A 22,238-nucleotide genomic window follows, 5' to 3' on the forward strand; every position below is an offset into this window, starting at 1 on the left:
CCACTTTACAAGCATTAGAGGGCTTTGTTTTATTCCTTTCCAGGAATGTTTTGAGATTAGATAAGAAATAGAACAATAATAAAAGTATTCAAAATATAATATTTGTAAATTTAAATTTAAACGTGCAGAAACAATATATATTTTATGAAGTATGGTATGAGAAAATATAATATTAAATTGCTTTGTTTAAGAAATATACTCATCGAGCTGGTTTGCCCGAGTGGTTAAGGGGGAAGACTTAAGATCTTCTGCATATAAGTGCGCGTGGGTTCGAACCCCACAGCCAGCACTTTTTTAAAAATTTTCAATTTTAATGCTTCTGAAAACACACGTTTAAATTTTGATTAATGATAATAAATGCCAATCATAATTTTGTAATCCAACCTATTTTCATTCTTTAAAATATTACTTTACTCGATCTAACTATTTATTATCAATATTAATAACGTGATTACAGTTATAAGAATTTAAATCAAACTAAATTAAATAATTTTAATATATTGTTTCTTCAAAATAAAATCAATTGGTTTAAAATCATTTTATACTCCTGCTGAAAAAGTTTCGATTGGAAGAATAATGGATCTTTTGTTATTTAAAGTTTGTATATAATCTTAAATTAATTAATTTTTCATTTTCCTAAAATATGTAATCTTATAATACATAATCTCTTACATTATTTGACGTATTTTAGTCTATTTCTCATATTTTTTTATATTAGATCAAACGAATTAGAAGGCGATTTTTTTCTTAGATTAAATCACATGACTAGAACGATCTCAACTTAGAATAACTATTTTTTCGAGATTCATTTCTTTTATTTGCTTGTATATGTGGAAGTTTCTGTGATCCCGAGCAATAAACTTTCATAATAAAAAATCATTTGTTAAGATTTGTTTGATGATTATGCTAAATCATGTGATTGATGATCATTTTAAATGTGTTAAACGTATAAATTTGAATCCAGAATACAGTATTTAATGATTTTGATTATTCAGTTGCGATTGTTTATTTTGTTTATTAATTAAATAATTTAGAAATGGTCGATTTATATACGTTGAATGATCTTGACAAGCTTCCTAAACATACTTAACTTGATTATAAAACGTCCATTTTTCTATTGTTTCGCCAATATTTTTTATGGACTTCATTATAATGTTGGATAATTAAATAATTGGAAATTGAATGAGTGGTTATTCTTCTTTTTTCTACTCCCCCATCACTATGTGATTTATTGTGGATAATTAACATTGCAATTATTGAAAATGATTTTTATAATTGTAATATTAAAAAAATCTCACAAGTGCGAAAGCATAGCATTTTGAAGCCATGATAATAGGAGGCATGAGATGGAAAGCTTATTACTTTGAAATATTTTTGTTTTGGAAAGTTTACTTTCCAACATGAAAGTGATTGATGTCTCAATAATTTGAGATTCAATGTGACATTGCAAAATATGAGGCAAGAAATGACGCAGCTCCTACCGTTAGTGAATTGATTAGAGAATGAATCAACGATATTAATTAATGGCTTCATTTTTTTCAATATATCTTCAACTGGTGACAGTTTTAGTGCAAATAAATGTATTTTTTTTTAAACAATTTTTTTAAAATAATAAATTATAGAGTTAAATGTTTATTCATCGGCAATTTATAGTAACTTTTTCTAAATGTTTTAAATCGCCAAAACTGTATAAATAAATACATGGTATATGTTTTCAAATTGACCAATTAATACCTATTGGAATCAACGCAACACCGTTAGATGAACTTAAAAAAGGAAAAATAATGAATACCCGTTAAGAGCAAAACTATTCTAAAAATGATAAAACTTTGATTAAACATCTTAAATTCCAAAAACCACTAAATCTTTTCATTACTAAAACGTGAAAGAAATTTTAATCACCCTTTCAAATATAATGTATGAATGTGTTGCCGTTAGAAAGAGTGGTATTTTGAAATAAAAAAACAAAAAAAAATTATAACTCATACTTAAACTTCAATAAGAGATTCTTTAACTAAATATAATAAAGATTTAACACTGATATTTGAAATAAAATTCTCACCTATTTCAAATAATTGACACGTGATTAATTTATTTAGTAATATTAATTTTACTAACAAACTGTATTATTTTTAAAGTCGCTCTTAAAATAGTATTAATACTTATAGTCTCACTCTTCTCATTTATTACACAGTAATACACTAATTAGAGTAAACAACTTTCGGAGTTTTTAAATTTATGGTATTTATTATTTATCGAGTGAAAAAATTACGAACGGATTGACGAGATTTAGGTCAAAGAAGTGAATGAGAAATAATTTATAAGAAGGAAAGAGAGAAATTTTGGTTTATATAAGGAGAAAGAATAATTGAATCGGAGAAGGAGAGGGAGAGGGAGAGAGAGAGAGAGAAGAGAATCGTGTGTTTGCTTGGAAGAAGGGCTTTCTCGGAAGAGAAAGAAATCCAAGCATGCACTCATGGAATGGGAATAGAATAGAATAGAATAGAATCTGGAATGGTGTCGCTGTAAGTGCGTGTGCGTGTGTCACTTTCGTTCTCTCGGGAGAAGAAACCACAAACCCATTCCCTTTGGAGTGTTGCTTCCTTCCACCATCTTCCTTCGATGCTATGCTCCCTCTCTGCTCCCAAACGAAAAGTACAATTCTTTCTTTCCCTTTCGCAAGCCCCACTCCACACGTTCTCAATGCCAACCCACACATTTTCCTTTGATCGAACCCCAAAATGTCTCTACCTTTTGGTGGGGTAACCCTTCCTCTCCCTCTAGGGTTCTCCTTTTCTCACCCCACACCCCCTTTTCACTTTGTGTGGCCTCCTTCAAATCATTCCCATTTTTTGTTCACTTCTTCATAATTCCTCACTCACCCTTTTCTTTTTTTGTCGCCCTCTCACCACAATTTTCTCATCGAAATCCCAATTGCCCCCCCTCCTTGTCACTAGGGTTTGTTTTTTGTTTCTTCTTGCTTCTCCAAGTTTCGACCTTGGAGCCACATTGACCTTTGCTTTCTGTTTTTTAATCTCCGGGCTTGTTTTTAGCTTCTCTGTTGTTCAAGCATGGGTTGTGTCCATGGCAAGTGCTGTACCCGTTACCCTTCACCATCAGTGGGTGGTTCCAGGGACTTCAGGGAACTTGGCCCTTACAGTACCCAGAGGAAGCACATTCTCACTCAGAGTTCGCTGCAATTTGTTCCTGTTCCTTCCCATAACTTCACTTTAGAATACTCTGTGCTCACTCAGAGGGGGTACTATCCTGATTCACCTGATAAAGAAAACCAGGATAGTTTCTGCATTAGGACACAGTTCCAAGGTAACCCGAGTGTCCATTTCTTCGGTGTTTATGATGGGCATGGCGAATTTGGTGCCCAGTGTTCAAATTTTGTTAAGGATAGATTGGTAGAAAATTTGTCAAGTGACTTTACATTGTTGGAGGACCCTGTTAAGGCTTACACTTCTGCTTTCTTGACCACAAATGAGGACTTGCATAAGAATGAGATTGACGATTCCTTGAGTGGCACCACTGCAATTACGGTGCTCGTCATCGGGGACACCCTTTATGTTGCTAATGTTGGTGATTCGAGAGCGGTGTTGGCTGTTAAGGATGGGAACCGGGTTGTTGCTGAGGACTTGTCCACTGATCAGACACCATTTAGGAGAGACGAATATGAGAGAGTGAAGCTTTGTGGGGCAAGGGTTTTGAGTGTTGATCAGGTGGAAGGGCATAAGGATCCCGATATCCAGACTTGGGGTGATGAAGAGAGTCAGGGTGATGATCCTCCTAGGTTGTGGGTTCAGAATGGGATGGTGCCTGGAGCTGCATTTACAAGGAGTGTAGGGGATATGTTGGCTGAGACTATCGGTGTAATTGCTGTTCCTGAGGTCTCAACGGTTCAGCTTACACCTAATCATCTTTTCTTTGTTGTTGCAAGTGATGGGGTATTTGAGTTCCTATCCAGCCAAACTGTTGTTGATATGGTATGGCCTGCAACCTCTTTCTGATTTATAAACTTTAGTAATTATTTTGATAATATCTTCATTGGTTGAATTGTACTTGTATTTATTGTAAGACCTATTTTGTGTTCCTTTTGAAGTTTTAATGATGTTGTATGTTTTCTTCTGAGGCTTGAAGCGTGCAAGTTGCAATTTTGTTATTATTTTTTTTTCGTGATGTAATTATGTTTTCTTGCTGTACAAGACTGCTAAAGATTTCCTGTTATGGTGTATTTTTCTCTTTTTATACTTATTTTTATTGGTTGCGTTGCGGGGAATAATGTTTTTAACCCGTTGCCGTATTCTGTCTTACAACTCAAATTGGTGTTTGCTAACATCATCCAACCACATGTCCTTTCACTCTTATTCTGTTTGTCATGCTTCGATTTTAGATCTTATGACGACATTGTCTTTTAGTGGTATTTAATGTGTAGTTATTCTTACGAGAGAAGGGTATATTAGTTAATGTAATCTCATAACTTTAGTGTTGTATTCTTTTTTGAGATGAATTTTTATTTTGAGGTTTCTCTTTTAAGGCCTATTGCTTTTCATGCGTATTAGCTCGCATAATTATGTAAGATTAATCTGTAAATGGCTCACAGGACTAAATATTAATTGTTAATAATTCATATAACTCAACCTGTCTAGGTTGTTTAGTGAGAAAAAAAAATCCATATCTTGCTTTTGATCATTTTTATTATTTGCATTAGCATACACAAATATCCAATGTTTGTTGTCCTGTTTAATACATTTTCACATTATTGTGAGTTGTAAGCACCTTTATTTTTAGTAAATCTTATCTTGATGAATTCCATGATTTCTTTTATCGCGCAGGCAGCAAGTTATTCCGATCCCCGTGATGCATGTGCTGCCATTGCTGGAGAGTCATATAAACTATGGTTAGAACATGAGGGCCGAACTGATGATATAACAATTATTATTGTTCAGATCAAAGGCCTGTCTAATGTATGATTACTTCTTTTGCCTTATCTTTTTCTTTTCTTCATTTAGTATTGGGTACAGATTTTAGACTTACAATGTCTCTAAACATTCTCAACCGCTCACTGCCCTAAGCTCCAAAATGTTTAGTGGTGGTAAGAATTCTGTGGAGCCCCTAAAGAATTTTCTCAGGTTATTCCTATTCTGTAATGAAGGTTTTAAATGTGTGTAATAGTATATTTAGATGTTATCAGAGGTTTATAAATGACCGATGATTAAGTTTAGTCAGCTTTCAGGTTTGGTTACTCATGACTACCATATGGGGATCTATAATTTACCAATCTCTAGAAACTTATACTTCTATCAACAAAATACTCAGCAATATTTTACCCTTTCGTGACTCAAATGCTTTTCCTTAATGAATGCTATCTTGTATTGAAGAGCCAAACTCCCTTTTTGATTAGATTCATTTGAATGTTTCTCATCTTATAACCTTTTTACCTAATTTTTTTATGTTTTTTGTAGTCAGGTACATCTGGACTTGGATCAGGAGAGGTCAATGTCAGCACTGTAACAAGGACCAAGAGCAAGAGGGTAAAGGGAGCATCTGAATTATCTGCCACAACTGGGTTAGATGTTTATCGTTCAGTCAGGAATGGCTTCTCTGATTTACAGTCCTGTCCACAGCATGTGGCTAGAAGCCCAGCCATAGTGGTCCCTTCTCCAGCTTGTCCAACATCTGTTACATCGGTACACTCACACTAGCATTGTATCATATTGATCAGTTAAGTGTGCTAGCAACACACTCCTTAGTGGTTAAATTTTTTTGAAAACTATAAAAGTTATGAATTAGGTTCATCTTGTGACCTTCACAATTTTCATGATTTTCGATAAATTTCAACTTGAGAATGTGTTAAAAAGAAGTTATGAAGGATTAAGTTGCTACCATTTCTATTAATTATTTTGGTTAGTATTTTTGTTATAGTTTCATTTCATTTCTCCGTTTTTCTATTTACAGTGATTGGAGAGAGGCTTTATGGAAGCTTCAGTGAGTATGCTTATACTTTCTCCTTGAAGGTACATTTCGCTGTCTACTCTTCTTCAATCTTCTGTGCATTACAGCCATAAACATTGTTTATTTGCCACTATGGTTCATTAAACCAAATTGCTGACCCAATTTGTCAGGCTGCTGAAGGTAACTGGTTTGAGGTTCATTATTTTGGCAGCTGAAGGATCCTTTTCAGAATGTAGAAAGCACAAATGATTAATAGTCATTTTTTTTTCTGTTCTCAATCTCTTGCTAATTCAAGTTGCCTGTCATGACCATACAGAAGCACTTCAGGAGTAACACTAAAACTTGTCCTCCTGAGTAGCTAGCTCTACACCTCCACTCCCCAAATTTAAACTTTGGAATGAGGTCTATAAATAACTTAGGAGAAAGGAGTTTAGCTGGTGACTAATTGACTACTAGGGTTTGTATTACATTGTAGTCAATGGTCAACTTGGAAGACAAGCCATGTGCTATTTAAAATGTAAATCCATTATCCTCGCTCTCATGCTGGATCCTCTGTATCTCTTAGAAACATCTGAATTCTTTGTATTGCTTTTGAAGATTAGCTTCACTTTACTGCAAATTAGTGACTGACTCAATGAATGGTTGGTATTACGAGTAATTAACCCATTTTAACACCTAAATTGTTGTAATTTACTGTTTCATTGTGTTGGGTTCCGTAAAATGAATGCAAGAAAATTGTTAGGAATATGCTTTTTAGTAATGACAGTTTTTTATTAGGTAAAGTTATTTTAAGAATTATTTTAAAATAATGGATTCTTACCTAAAGAATGAATTTTTATCCTGATGTCAAATTTTCTTTTACATTAGCATTGCATACCATTAATTGATATAATAATGGTGGATTTGTAGATTTTGATATTTTATTTATTCTGGCACTGAAGGCCATTATTGGATATAATAATGTGAATGACACTGGGGGAGAAACAGTCCTTGTTCAGTGTTTTTGTTGTGCATGGTTTAATGTTTACTTCTTTATTGGGAAATTCTTATATTTGAAAAATGGTTAAAAAAATTATTAAATGCAATGCAATGAGAGTGATGATGAGTCCCTCTGGCATGTATGGACCATACTGCAACATTCATGAACAACATCCTTAAAAAGAGTACCATGTTATTAGGTGTACACCATTATGGAAGGATTTCAAAGACACACAGGTGTTTTTTAATATGCATATTTAAGAACCCTTCTTTTATACTTCAGCTGTCTAAAATACCCCAATATTTATTTCAAAACAATTGTGGTTTTATAGATGACAAAAAAAAACTAATGTAAAATTAATAGGGAATGAAGAACTCCTTTAATCCAACAAGTATTTACAATTAACTTTCACACTTAACAACTTAATATCAATTCAATTCTTTTTAACTGGATTATACAGATTAATAATAAATGGATTAATTTATTTGATCATTTACAATGTTAGATACTATTTTATATATTACAACTAATATTATTATGTCAAAAGGATTTTATGATTGCTGAATTAAATCATATCTTCTTTTAAATTGATGGATGAAGTCGATTTTATTTATAAATGATTATATGGATATATTTTACATACAATATTGAATTAATATCGTTTTTCATATCTGAGCAGTGAAACTTAGAGAAATCCAATTTGAGACGGTTGTTTCAGTCATGGGTGGGTATTAGAAGAATCAAACACCTAAATTGTGTATAGATGCTAATAAATAGATTCAACGAAATATATAATGTAATACGTACTTACAAGTAGAAGAAACTTATCTTAATATATTTTCGGAGATACATAGGGTAGACAATGTACATTTCGAGATTAATTATAAAATTTAAAAAAAAAATGTTAGCAAACATAATTTTTTTAGGAAAAAATATTTTATTTTCTCATTTTATGAATACTAATGATTGTCATGGTTAGCATCACAATTCCATAAATTTTGATTTTATCAAAGGAAATGGAAAAAAAAATTACAATTAACTATTGTACAAAATTTCCTATGATCAAAATTTACTTTATAGTAGGATAGATACAAGAAATGGTAAGTAGAAAGTGACGTGGCCATTAGTAGTATACAAAAAGCTTCTTATCGATGCTATCCTGCAGCAAGTTACATTGCTCCAATAGCTTGCTTAACTTGTCGGCTTCTCTATTTGGTTTGGCATTAGAAAATGTTGTAGCTGAATCCATGGCAGGTGATTTATCAAGCGGAAGATTGTTTTCAGAATCTGTCTGGTTAACAGTTCCATGGAATACATCATTTGAAACCCTCCTTGGAAGATGTTGAAGTGGTTGATCCTTAACGGGAGGAGGAGAGTTGCAGCTAACACTGATTATTTCATCTAAAGAAGTGTCTGGATAATAAGAAAGCCATGTTTCAGGACTCACATTTGGAAGAGTAACATGATGATGTTCTGAGATGTAAGCCATGGAGATTTCCCTGCTAGATAAACCCATTAAACGCCAGTTGAAAATTCTACGAAAAATCATACCCCAGTGAGGAACTACATGGTAATTTGAGCCACGTAGCTCAAGCCTGGCGCAGCTTTGCATTGTGACAAAAGCCTCTTTTGTTGCCAAAGCAACTCCCATAGTCTTGCTAGTATGAGTCAAGTACTGTATCAAGCAATTCTCAAGCTGTTTTCTCTGGTTCTCAATCTCCTGTCCAACTTTAGAACCTCTGGCTAACCAGGATAAATCACCAGGAAAAGTAGGGAGCTTACAGTTTTGCAAAGCACGAACAATTGGTTCAGTTTTCTCGTTTGAGCTCCATCCCAAAGTTGGCAAGCACATTTTTACTACTCTATCTTCATCACAAAACTTGTCAAGTAAACCAATTTCTGGACAAGGCCAACCAGTGGGATTTGAACTGGCAGTAGCAATAATTTCCTTTATTGAGCGATCTAAGGCTTCATTGAACAATGATATGCAGTCATTGGGACCCAAGTTGGAGTTGATAACAATGCCCTGCATACCTGGGAAGGAATTAAGATGGGCGTAAACAAGTTCTCGTGGTTTCACACAGCCAATGTTGGGTTGCAAGGGTGATTCACATGCCAGCCATTCCAGTCCTTCCCTTAATCGTGTATCACTGAAAAATCCACTCAAGTGTTCCATCCGCTGGTTTTCGTAGAGGAAAACAAGCTGAAAGTTACTGATCTTCAATTTATCAATGTTTTGAAGACCCAGCTCATTAGTTATAGCATAAGAGAACCTTTCATCGTATGAGCTGCATAGAATCAGAAGAGGCAAGCAGGCCCCAGATGGAATTGACCTCAGAAGAGTATGAAGATGAGACCTTTGAAGCTCCCATGGGATGCTCTCAGACACAAGAAACATAACAGCACCTGCCCCAGATACTGCATCATCTAAACTACCAAATGCTGTATCCCTAACTACAGAGAGGCAGCAGGAAGGATTGATGCCAGATTGATTAGAAATCCATTTCCTCCATATTACTGAGCCAGGCGATGAAAAAACCACATTTTCATCACTTGAAGGCATGAACTTTGAGGTCAACCAAGTGCCTGCTGCCCCCATTTCATATCCAGTGTTCATCTGAGAGCATAGAATAATTTTCCAGCACAAGCATTTAGCATCTGGATTTCTTCTGCCTAGTATACTGGCGACTACATCAGAAACATTAAGTCTTGACCATGATTTCTCCTGTTTTTTATATCTCTCCCTCATAGCTATATCAATGTCAAACTTATCGAAGTTGCCAGGTCGCTACATCAAAAAAGGGAACCGCCGAAGTCAAAAATAAAAAAAACCAAGTCAAAGATACAAGTTCATAAAAGAATCACAAACATCCTGTCGTACTTACATCTATATAATGTTGAATTGGGGGACCCAACGGCATAGAGTCTAGTGCAGCATTTGATGCTAATTGCCTTCCTTCACGCAACATTCTTAATTTTGATGCTCGCCTCCTCCATAACCTGACAAGAAGACGTCAGTAAAACAGCATAAAAATAATAAATAGTACAAACATTTCATATGTAAGTAAAAATATAAAATTCTGAAATGAAAAAGGCATAAAAACCTTAAGAACAACTTCAGCTTGGCCTCAGCAATTTCTTCATCTTGACAATTTTCACTAAATTCATTAATGTCGTCTTCATGCTCTTGTTGAATAACCAGAGGCTCATCCTTGAATACACCGTGGGACACAGGAGGTGGCACTGAAAAACTAAAACCTAATGAATTTTCTGGTGGAGCTGCATTTGGTATAATCTCCAGTGGCCTTTGTTCAACACTAAACTGAAAGTTCGTATTTGGAGAGCCTCTGGCAATCAAATCTGAATTGGTACCATTGAAAATGCCAAATCTAGGAAGTTGTTGTTCAGGTATAATATTAGGAAAAGGAGAGCTCAGCGGTGATGGACGAGGACCAGAGATATCTTTATCTTGTGGACTGTCTGGAACATCCTTAAATGCCTTTCCTGATACCTCAGGGGAGTAAATAGCCACCGCGTCTGGAATTTCCTCATCAGGCTTCCGGACAGAACTATCATTTTTAACAGGTGAAGCTACCTGTGGTTCAGGCTTCCTCGTCTGAATCTCTTTCATAGTCTCAACATGTGGTGATTCTGCTTGAATTGAGAGTGAAATATCTTCAATTATCCTTCCAGACCTTTTCTTATGCACAAGTTTTGAACACTTGGTGGGATAGTCAACATCAACATTGAGAAATGGACCTTCCTTCACCATGTAAGGTTCTTCAAATACTTTTAGCAAGAACCCGTGATACTCCAGGAGACCCTCTATGCCTTCATCCTAATTAATACAGCAAAGGTGAATCTATGAGAAAGTTGGAATCAGGAATGCAATTTCCTGTCGTGCACCCTCACACCCACATTTCCCCTTGAAACAAGAAAAATGGAAAAATGAGACACACATATCCAAAGCTATCTAATAAACAAACCTCCATAGCAAGCCAGTTGGAAACATGAGCAACAGGGATTCCTTGGTTATTCTGTAGGCCAGAATGTAGAGAAGCAAGTGCCTGGGTACGCAACTGGTAAAGTAACACAGGACATAAAGGTTAGGATTTCTTATACGAAGTTGCTTATTCACATCATAACCAAAACCACTAATAAAGTGACTTCCACAAAATCATTTCCACTAATGTATTGCAGACTGAAAGGGATTGCATAAAAATAAAATGAAATTAATTTTACTTGGTTTATCATTTTGACATGTATCATGTATCTAGACAAAAATGAGCAAGATAAGATAGAGTAATTTTGTCTCCAATCAACTTCAGCAATTTCCTAATTGCCTGCAATGATTGAGTAATTAGATTTCCAGTCTGAGTGGCAGCCCTAAGCTTTACAAGGACAAGTCCAATCATAAGGTTTTTATTGAGCACAAAATAGAAGACATATCACATACCTTTGCAAAGTGAGCATGCATTAGACATGCTTGAAGATAAGTTGCTTTTCTTGCAAGACGAAAGAAGGCAATAAAATTACCAGTTCGGCATGCTCTGCAAAACAAAATCAGGGAATGGTCAGATTAAAAACATGATAATACACACACACACACACACACATAAACCTCAAAGGGAATTACGACCTTGCTACACTGCGAGCAAATAGAATTTCCGGAGTCTGCCTTATCTCTGGAGTCATCTTAGCAATTTCAAGGGAGAGTTCGGCAGGTTCAACCTAGCATGACTAGATTAGTTCCTTGGTGTTCTTCATAGCAAATGAAATCAGACAATCAAAAGCACTACAAAGGCTACTTACTTTATAACCAGGGTGCTTATCCAATTTAAGAAGAGCATAATAGCCTCGAAACTCTTTTTCAGTCAGAATATTCATTCCTTTCTTTCTATGATCATCATACATCTGGAACAGTTCAACTGAAGTTTTGTTCATCTGCTCAATATTGAGATGAGCATCAAAGCCCTCTGAAAATCCTTCTCCCTTAGTGTAATCACATAATTCATGCATTGCAATGATATGTAATTTTATCTGGGACCACAGAAATCCACAGCTCATTAGCCTTCATAATCATCAGATACTACTTTGCAACAAGCATATGCATGTTCTATATAATATAACCGATATTTCAGAGGATATTCTACCAATACACAACTATGAAAGTGATAACACCAAATATATACATTGGTATTGTCATAACCCACATAATTTTAATGAACTACGAGGAGAGAAACATGACATTATCACTTAAATAAGAGTAATAATGTGCCTTTTGTATGTATTATTGCAAGAAAAACATGAATATTTGTTTTAGCATGTGATCTTGGTTATACTATCACTATACTAAAAATGATTAGCCTAAAAAATTGAAAATCAAGTCATCTGACAAGCTATGCACGCTGCAGTGAGTCAGTGACTAATAACTCGTGGCAGTAATGTTACAGCACAAGACATGACTAAACCAAAAGGAAATTTTCGGAAGGAAAAAGCTAACAGAGGCTAAAGTTAAAAAAATATATAACGGTTGATACAACAAATCAAGATTAATTCAAATGTATAACTTTTAGACTAACAAGAGACACTTGACTTTTAGTCCAAACCATGGAAGGTCTTTAAGTGATAAGTTCATGATGCTAAAATTTAATAGCGCACAATAAAAGGGTTACGAGTTTCCATGTTTTAGGTTGATAATGGGATATGTGTATTTCTATTGGGAAGTTGTGAATCTGTATAATCTTGCCCGAGGTTTTTCATTCTATGCTCCTTACTGTGCACACCCATTCATAAAGGAATGACTAGAACCAATGCTTAAGAACATGTATGGAAAAAATAAATAATGATAACATGGCCACAAGGAAGTACCATCTGCTCCAGCATAGTAATAGCCCCTTGATTGAAAATGTGCTGCATTCTCAGGTCCATCCGAATTGCTCTCATTCTATCCCACAAGAAGTTATACACGCCAAGAAACCTCTCATCATAAGGCTGATCTAGCAATGTGAGTAGATAATCAATTGTATTCTGCAGGATGGGCATAGGCCGGATCAAACTGGCTTCCCTCTCAGCTGTCCTAGTATACTGACATGAATAACGATTTAAGTAACTAATAATACTTAAGGAGTAGAGAGCAATTTCATAGGAAAAACAGTACTATTTAATAATATGAGAATCACCTTCTTAACTGCAAGAAGTCTGCTAGTTACATTTCTATCCCCATCCACACGTTCATATTGGTCAAGATCCCCTTTTCTTTCACGCTCTCCCCTTTCTGACTCTGAAACACAAATCAAAATTTGGACTAAACTTTTCAGGCGATGTAACATTTTTTCCCTAGTAAAAGAAATACCAAAATGAAGTTACCATTGTGGTTCTATGAAAATACACTTCCCCATATTAAAAACAAATAAGGAATCCCAAATCGTTCTTGAGATCAGATCAAAATATAACAATTCTCACAGGTTCACTCTTGGATTTAAAATCTGAGAAAATATACCAGGACACATATCTGGACATAAGCCAATAATTACATTGGATGTTTCCAAGACTTCATTATCAGCAACAACATGGGCACCGCTAAAGTTGCTAGCTGAATCCACTAAATGCCCCCTCACATATTTCGGCTCTAACACAGACTGTTCAGGTCTACTAGCAAATGCCTTCTGGTCGGGAATATCAGCATTATTTTGTTCAGATCTGCTTAGCTCTACTTTGAACCGGGCTAAACGCTTGGCCTTGGCTAAAATTTCACTGCAAGCATACGAGAAAAGATACTTTAGAAATAAATAATGTAAGATAAAGTAAATGCATAACGGACAAAAAATAGAGCCAAGTTAATATTATACCGTTCAGAGTTATCTTCAGAGGAAATTGAGTTTCCTTCAAGGGTTTCATTGGTTGCAAATGACGAAGCAGGTGATCTTGTTCTTTTAGAAGCAGTGGAGCTCATGGGTTTGCTTACAGTGGCTTCAGGAACATTAAACCGAAAAGATTTCTGGTGAATTTGAGAATGAGGGACAGTCCTTGAAACAGTTGATGTGCTTCCCTGTCTAGGAGGAGACAAAGAAGGCCTGAAAAATGAACCATTAAACAGGCTCAGATAATTACAGATGGGACTTCACATTTTTCTGGGAAGTCCTGGATTTAGGATGATTCTACACATGCACATGAGCTTGAAGAGTCTAAAGGATTGTCGTGCTGACAACTCAATACAAGGAAACACCAAAAAGGGCAAAGCAATCCATTTGAATTACTCATTTTAGTTTATATAAAACCTTGAATTGAACAAACCGAGACTTGTATAGTATTTTCATGGAAAAAGGTTGTTCATAATAAAGTTCAAAACAACAGGGCAACTGAGATAATTGCTTAAACGCCATCCCAATTTCGGTTGGTCTTAACATATTTCTGCTCTATACATACCATATTCCAATCAAAATTCCTGATAAATAATAAATTTATAGAATCATGATAGTATTACAGTTTATAGGTGATATTGTCTTACTTATTTATCGTAACAGGTTGATCAAAATTTCCCAAATCTTCAACATCTGCATAAGATATAGGAGGCGATCTTCTCTCCGGATTTGGAAATCCTGAAGTTCTGGCTGTAAGACCAGTAGTGGAATCACGAGGCGCAACAAATGTTTTGACTGGGGAAGGCCCTTGAGGGATATTGGTCTCCAAATCTTTATAGAATATTTTCTGTCCATCACTCCAACTGGAAGAATCAATGGATCTGAAAGAGAATGTGAACTATGAAAATGCATCACGCAATGAACATTTTAAACATAAACTACATCCACAAAAAGAATGTCTAGTCTAAAATAAACATTCGTTGAAAAAAAAAAAGATGGTCAAAAAGTGCTCTTAGTTTTGCCATAACATATGGAATGGAACTGTTTCAGTGTCTGAGAAGAAAAAAAAAATGAGTATCACCACCAAAATTGTACATGGAATTGTTTGGATTTTATCCAAACCTAGTATTAAATATTACTGTAACCATATTATCCCTGACAATATTTTCAGGGTTTAATGCATTAACAGAAGTCAATACAAGGACATTAACCTGGACTTGAACAAAACAACGCATGCATTAATGGCCAAGATTTATCTCACTAGGCTGTGCTATTTTAAACGATGTTATAAAAAGTATGGGCTATTTAAATGGTTTACACAGATCGAATTCAACAAGTTACACTGATATTTCACTCCGGTAATATACTATCCAACATTCACTATCCCGAGAAGAGTACCATTAGTGTTTTAGTTGAACAAAAGAAATTCCATTCACAGATTCACTGATAAAGACACTACACTATCACAGATTACATCTGAAGCATTTCTCTATTTTATCTATCCAGCTTAAATCCTACCTATGTTTAGCACTACATCCCCATCAGTTGAAGGGTATTAACTCCAGATACCTAAATCATGCAATTCGTGGTATAATGTGATGTGGATCCCCAATTTTCACCTCCAAAACACTGATAACATATAACCTTTCTTACTTCCTATTCAATAAAATAACCCGAATGCAACAAGCAGCCAAAAACGCTTGAACCCTTCCAAATGCAAGCAACAAATTACAGATGCCAGACACCTTCGCTCTTCTTTAAGAAAAACAATTCAAATCAAAATATAACCCTTTGCGGAAGATTCACATATTCTAATATACAAGAAACTCTCGTAGCTACAGAAAACACGCAAGGGAAAGGGTTAAAGGCTAATTGATTCAAATTCCTCATCCCATTTCAACATGAGTACAAAACCCACTAAAAAGATAAAGTTTTTAGGGTTTAAATTCAATATATCAATGAAATGGAAAAAAAAAAAAAGTTGTAGAAGAATTGACGTACCTGGGCGTGGATTGTGACGAAAAAGCAGGAACAGGTGAAGAAGTGGGAGGGGTAGAAGAAGGATTGGTGAAACCAAAAGAGAATGGAGAGTTGGAACGTGCGTTGGGTCCTGAATCCTTCCCGAATCCCAAATACGACATTCTTCTTATTCTTCTTCTATGAAACAACTATTCTGCTTTGGCACAGAGCAGAAGCTTCTTCTTCTAATGACCTTTTCACCTTCTTCCCTTGGATTCAGGATAAAGAAGAAACCTAAAAACCAGGTACCGTTCTTCTTCCCTTCCCAGCGGGAGTGAACTTTTAAAACTTTGATGGGTCTTATGAAAACTCGATGTAGTGATTCCAACACGATCCTCAAGGTGATGAAGCGAGTGAAGGAATGAAGCAAGACTATTCAGCCAGGTTAAAATTTAAATTTAAATTCTTTCAATTTTAATTAAGTTTATTTAGAAGAGTATTTATTTTATACACAATGTGATTTTGGAGCTAAAAAGATAATCCAGATAATTTTGAAATGAAGATAACATTAGGAGGTAGGGTGAGAAAAAAATATATAATCCAATTAGAATAAGATAAAATATAATCTGTATTTGACGAAAAAGTAAATAAACAAAACTTATAGTAAAACAAGATAACAGACTAAAATAATAATAAAATATAAGTTTAATTATTATGATGGAACCCACTTAGGTAGAGGTGTATCAATTTGGTATCCGTTCTTAAATAGATATATCAAAATGGGTTTCAATCCATGAGTCAACCTGCCTCACCACGGGTTGGAGCTATGTTGGATTGAAAAAAATTTGATTTTTTCAAAAGTGAGTTGAATTCAACTCGGCTTACTTAGCTCACGTGTTAAAGAGCCGAGTTGAATGTGAATTGACCCACTTAACTCACCAACATTTTTTTACAGTTTTTTTTATTTTTATTTTTATTTTTTAATAATTATTTACTACTCCTATTATATATGTCACAATTTCATACTTTTAAATGCTATAATGTTGCTCAATAATATTTGAATGGTTTGAATGTTTAATTAATTTGATCGTCAAGTTATATATGTTGATATTTTAATCTTTAACTATAATTTTTATAATAAATTACTCAAACAATCGTCTTATAAACATTTTTTTCTAAATTAGCATCACAAAAATGTATAATTTTTTTATTTATACTTTGTTGAATATCATGACAGAAAACATGTAATATTAGTCATATTTTCTTAGACTGTATAGATACTTTTTTGGAAACAATTCATCATATATTGGTGGTAAGCATGATCAAGACATTGGTTATTGATTTTATTATGATTGTCATCTTATGGGTTACTTAAATATTTGAATACTAATAAATAAATAAATAAATAATTTTTTTATGTGGATTGGTGAGTCAATCCACTTAATCCAATAATCCGTGGTGGGTTGAGCCGGGTTAAAAAATTTTAGCTCACCATAAAATGAGTCGGATTGGGTTCAGTCATTTTCAACCCGGCTCGTGGTGAGTCAACCCATGTGAGTCGGGTTGGCTCACTCTGACATGTCTACTTTTAAAAAAGTGTCAATGCATCCAAACTTTTGAAAAAAAATGCTTCAATTAAGTCTCTTTCAAACATAAATTATTAACGTTAACGTGTCATGTGTCATATTATGTTTTTTTATCGCTTTTATTCTTTTAATTTTTTAAATTTTTTTAAATTTTTATCAAAAATAAAAATAAAGATGTCAGGTATTAAGTCTATGGTGTGACACGTGGCATTCTCAGTGTGATGTAGCAATGCAATGTCACATGTCAATGTTGCTGTCAAATGTCATTGTGTTGATTTCAATTTAGTCCCCATATAATCTTTTTCACTCAATTTAGTCTCTACTTATGTGTATTTGATTAAATTTTGTTCCAATTTAGTTCTTACATACATACATGAATGCATCAAAACATACATAGATTCATCCATACATCCATCCATGCATGCATGCATACATACATCTATCCATACATGCAACCATTTATCAATCCATCCACACACCTATACATCCATACATACATATACTCATCCATATATACATACATACATACATATATACATACATACATGCATGCATAGAACATCCATGCACACATAGATACATACATGCATACATACACACATACATACACACATATAGACATCCATCCATACATGCATACACACATACATGCATGCATGCATACATACATACATACATCCATACATACATGCATACATACATACATCCATGCATTCATACATACGTATATCCATACATCCATTCATCCATACATACATACATCCATATATACATACATACATTTATACATACATGTATGTTAACGTGGCGAGTACGATATCATTGTACCCGTATCCGTGGATACACATACTTATGATACTCTGATTTTAATTAAAAAATATGATTAAAATATTAACACATTGATTTTGAATAAATTATTTTTTATGAATTGGTTTTAAAATTCGTCATTTATTTATAAATGAGTTATTTGGATTTTGTTTGAAATTTATAAATGTTATATATTTTATTTTATTTGAATTTGTGGTTAAAATATATTGTTAACTTTTTGTAAATACTCGCGGGTACCTATGAATATCCATGAATTTAAAAAAAACATTCGATTACCCACATGAATACGTGACGTATCCGAAATAGATATCTATCAAAGAGGTAAATTACAAAGAGCTACTACTCGTATCACGCCTCCTTTGACATCCCTAAATGTGATTATCATTTTTTTTTAAATTAATAGAGGTAATTCACTATTTTATTTTAGAATTAGTAAAAACATAAATGTCATTTACCATTAGAAAAAATTATAGTATTACTTGTTGTTATTTTTTCTTTTTTTATTTTTATATAATGAAATTATTTTTAAATACTTATTTAAGTGAATTTATTGTTTGAAAAACACAATTTAACATCAATTTTGTGCCTTTTCGCATTAGCAAAATTATTCAAAATATTAAAAATTTGTAAAATAAATATTATAATTATTTCTTTTATTATTTAAAATATTTAAATACTGAAAAAATAATTGTTAGTATTTTAGTGACCACTACAATTAATAACTACTTTGCAAATATTAAATATAAAAAAAATTATTCTATCAAATTAAACCTAACTCATCTCCCTTCTAAAGATAAAAAAGTTATACGATGTAATAAAGGATCAGATGATATGATAATTTCATCTTCAGACAACAAATAACAAATAAAAAGGCTAAAATAGGATAGGAAAACTTTGTTATTCTATCTAACCTTTGATATATATATATATATAAATTCACTTTTAAATTTTAAAAACAATATTCCTAAGCATATAGGAATAAAAATTACATATTTTAGTATTTTGAAACCATTTGTTTAACTAACAATTATAATTTGTCCAAAGAAAATTTCTGATATGTTATGGTGTTTTTATTTATTTTTTCTTCAGGAGTAGAGTAACTCGTGCTGACACAAGCAAGAGAAAGTAAGCGCAAGACCGTGTCACTACTCTTATCCCATCTGTCCCTGTCTTGACCCAATTTTCTGTCCAAGTTCATTCTCCTGGAAAATGTTTATAGTATATATATATATTCCCCTGTTGTTGCTTTCCAATGGAACTGGGCTCTGTAATTTGGGGATTTCACCACTCTTAGCATCAGCGAAAAAAATGGCAGCACCAACGCCTATTAATAAAACAGAAGAGGAATGGAAGGTGATTCTCTCCCCTGAGCAGTTTCGGATCCTTCGCCAGAAAGGAACTGAGTAAATTCCTAATCTTTTATTTTCTTAATTTTTCTCTATTTCTTTCATCCGCTTTTGGGGGAGAGGGGATTTGAAATTTTGGGTATGAATTGAAGTGCACGATTTTTCAAAAGGTAGAAATTGAAGGTCGTGTTCATGGAGAAGGAAGATCCTTAAGTGTGAAGTGTGGATAGTATATTGAGCACTTCATGGTTGGTGATGCTCTTTTAGGGGTAAATGAACGTGATAACTCTCGTGTAGATTCGTTTCTGTTTTATGCAGATTTTAGTTGGTTTCATGAATTCCTTGTCTGTAGTGTTTAATTTGAAAAAGACAAATGGTAAGCTTTTGTACATTTAGTTCTCCTTTTTAAGTCATTGGCCTTAAGAAGAAAGGTAACATTTACTTTCTGTACAATACTTTTGTAACAGTTTATCACCCCTAAAAAGTTTGGAGCTGTGTCAAGGTTTATCATTTTGGTGTTAATAGCAGGGACAAAACTTATTTTTTATGCAGTGTAGGAATTGAAAATTAAGTTATCTCGGATAATATTTTGTACATATGTGTATTGCATGACATTTACGCCTACATGATTCAATTTTGTGAGCTTAAACCCCGTTTAAGCTCTTAAATTGGTTTACATGAGTTGGATTGTAAATTTTCTTGCACTGAGAACTTGTGCAGATTGAAGGGTACGGGAGAATATAACAAATTTTACGAAGAAGGAGTTTACAACTGTGCTGGCTGTGGAACTCCTCTTTACAAGTCTTCAACAAAGTTTGACTCTGGTTGTGGCTGGCCTGCTTTCTATGAGGGTTTTCCTGGGGCCATCAACCGATCTGTGAGTGGCTTTTGAAAGTTTATTATTCAACACTCATTTTTCCTTGTGACTTGTATTGCAGTATAATTTTTGGTTGGACATTGTATTTGTGTTGAATTAATGGAAGTTGTGATTTTCAGCCTGACCCAGATGGGAGGAGGACAGAGATAACTTGTGCAGCCTGTGGTGGGCACTTGGGTCATGTTTTCAAAGGAGAGGGATTCAAAACCCCAACTGATGAACGCCATTGTGTGAATAGTATTTCTGTCAAATTTGTTCCAGGAAATGCTACTGCTTCAATATGAAACCTTCTACCTTCTTCTATTCGAGGTGTTTATTGAATAATTTGTCTTGTTTGTGTAGTCTTTAGTTTGGATTTTAAAGATAGCTAGCTTAGCCCAGTGGCTAAAAGCTTGAATAATTGAGCATGAACTGTAGTTCTTGAACCAATAAAATCCTGCTTGTGTTTAGTCTTCTACATGGCTTTCTGTTTCGTCATTCGTAATGATTTTGGTAGGTCTTCGCATGAGTCATACATATCAACCTTAATCATTTACATTGTACACATATTTAAATATAAAATACATTATACGGATTAACTAAAAACTAGTTTCAATCAAATTTAATGATTCTAGATTATTTTTTGAAAGAACTAAAATAAGCATACTCTAGCCTATTTGACCTCAAAAAAGTTGAACCTGTCTCAGTTTAAGAGCAGGAGCTTCTTGCATCTGAAAAATTTCTGGGATCATCTTTCGTCAATTTCAAAACGAGTTTTCCTTAATTGAAAAAGCCATCTGGGAAAGCTTATACTAAAAGATAGCATACGACCTATCACTAGTTTTTATTTGCGATTTGAAATTAACCTCGTTTGAGGCCATGAAGTAAAGATTTGAAATTTGTGCCAAAATGTTTGATAAAATAGCTATTTTATCAAGTCTTGTAATCACCCTGCTCCTTGCACTTAAAGCTATAATTTCACTTGTACACTACTTCATCAGCCTCATGCAAAATAAACACATGAAATTAGATCAAGATCAGGGTGCCAAATTGCAAGGTGCTTGCCGAGTCATTCATGTTTCCAATTCCTGTTTGATCGAACAAACAATCCTGTAAAATAAGGGCAAAAAATAAAAATAAATCTTTGAATCATAAATTTGAGGGTTTAGGATTTTAGTTTAGTGGCACAAATGACAAATTACAATATAATAAGATTATATATTATCCAATCCTATTACATCATGTTCTCGAAAGCCTAGCCGTTATGTTCAGTTTTTTTATTTATTTATTAAAACCTCTTTAATTTTATTCAATTTAATATTTATTTTTACAAATATAAATTATAAAAATATTCTTAAGAATACAGGGATAGAAACTACATTTTCGAAAAAAAAAATGTTTTACTAGCAATTAAATTTTCTTCAGAGAAATTTGAAAACAAGAATGAAGTTAGTAACCCTCTGAAATATATTATTGAATAAAAAATGACAAAAAACATGTTAATGGCCCAAAAGTCCCCTTCAGTTTCTCTTCGAGCCCAAATACTCGCCCACTCGACCTTTTGATTTTTGTTGTTATTTTTTTTACCAAAAATCTGTTTATAATTTTTTTAGCAGGAGTGTAGTAATTTTTAATCCTTACCTTAAACAGAGGTCTCAAAAGTGGATTGAATGAAACTCACGAACCACATTATGGGTCTAAGTAATTTAAATGAATTCGAATCAGATTAAAATTCAGTCACTAACAATATATTTTTTTATTATAATTATTTATCATTTTTAGTCATATAAATTGGTAATTTTTTTTTCATACTAAAATATTACTTTATAATGTTTAAATAATTTAAAAACTTAAAATTTTTCC

At 33.6% G+C, this 22,238-nt stretch overlaps 3 protein-coding genes and 1 non-coding gene across 7 annotated transcripts; 3 read left to right on the plus strand and 1 right to left on the minus strand.

Moving 5' to 3' along the window:
• The first annotated feature begins 206 nt into the window (after positions 1-206).
• On the plus strand, positions 207-289 carry TRNAL-UAA (transfer RNA leucine (anticodon UAA)). The gene has a single exon. It is a non-coding gene; the product is annotated as a tRNA-Leu (tRNA).
• A 2,075-nt stretch (positions 290-2,364) lies between these two features.
• On the plus strand, positions 2,365-6,638 carry LOC114187998 (putative protein phosphatase 2C 35). 4 transcript variants are annotated; one of them, XM_028076472.2, is made up of 5 exons: positions 2,365-3,989; positions 4,839-4,970; positions 5,473-5,693; positions 5,962-6,020; positions 6,129-6,638. In XM_028076472.2, exons 1-3 carry the CDS (start codon positions 3,072-3,074, stop codon positions 5,515-5,517), a joined length of 1,095 nt encoding a protein of 364 aa, XP_027932273.1. In that variant the 5' UTR covers positions 2,365-3,071; the 3' UTR covers positions 5,518-5,693; positions 5,962-6,020; positions 6,129-6,638. The 4 variants fall into 4 exon arrangements, with proteins under 4 accessions (XP_027932273.1, XP_027932266.1, XP_085531309.1 ...); XM_028076465.2 differs by having other exon boundaries at positions 2,366-3,989; positions 5,469-5,727; XM_028076469.2 differs by having other exon boundaries at positions 2,367-3,989; positions 5,469-5,693.
• A 1,274-nt stretch (positions 6,639-7,912) lies between these two features.
• Positions 7,913-16,181, minus strand: SAC3B (SAC3/GANP/Nin1/mts3/eIF-3 p25 family). Its single transcript, XM_028076341.2, has 13 exons — positions 15,802-16,181; positions 14,448-14,681; positions 13,789-14,013; positions 13,440-13,693; positions 13,120-13,220; positions 12,809-13,024; positions 11,750-11,977; positions 11,577-11,668; positions 11,394-11,487; positions 10,924-11,016; positions 10,042-10,775; positions 9,823-9,937; positions 7,913-9,725 (listed from the first exon to the last, which is right to left on the minus strand). Exons 1-13 carry the CDS (start codon positions 15,939-15,941, stop codon positions 8,061-8,063), a joined length of 4,191 nt encoding a protein of 1,396 aa, XP_027932142.1. The 5' UTR covers positions 15,942-16,181; the 3' UTR covers positions 7,913-8,060.
• A 3,285-nt stretch (positions 16,182-19,466) lies between these two features.
• Positions 19,467-20,853, plus strand: LOC114188169 (peptide methionine sulfoxide reductase B5-like). The gene is made up of 3 exons (XM_028076720.2): positions 19,467-19,576; positions 20,240-20,396; positions 20,516-20,853. The coding sequence occupies exons 1-3, from the start codon at positions 19,482-19,484 to the stop codon at positions 20,678-20,680; spliced, it is 417 nt and encodes a 138-aa protein (XP_027932521.2). The 5' UTR covers positions 19,467-19,481; the 3' UTR covers positions 20,681-20,853.
• Positions 20,854-22,238: the final 1,385 nt, after the last annotated feature.

Source organism: Vigna unguiculata, chromosome 6 (genome assembly GCF_037176805.1).
Source record: "Vigna unguiculata cultivar grain cowpea cultivar isolate G323 ecotype 2 chromosome 6, ASM3717680v1, whole genome shotgun sequence".
Taxonomy (NCBI): Eukaryota; Viridiplantae; Streptophyta; class Magnoliopsida; order Fabales; family Fabaceae; genus Vigna; species Vigna unguiculata.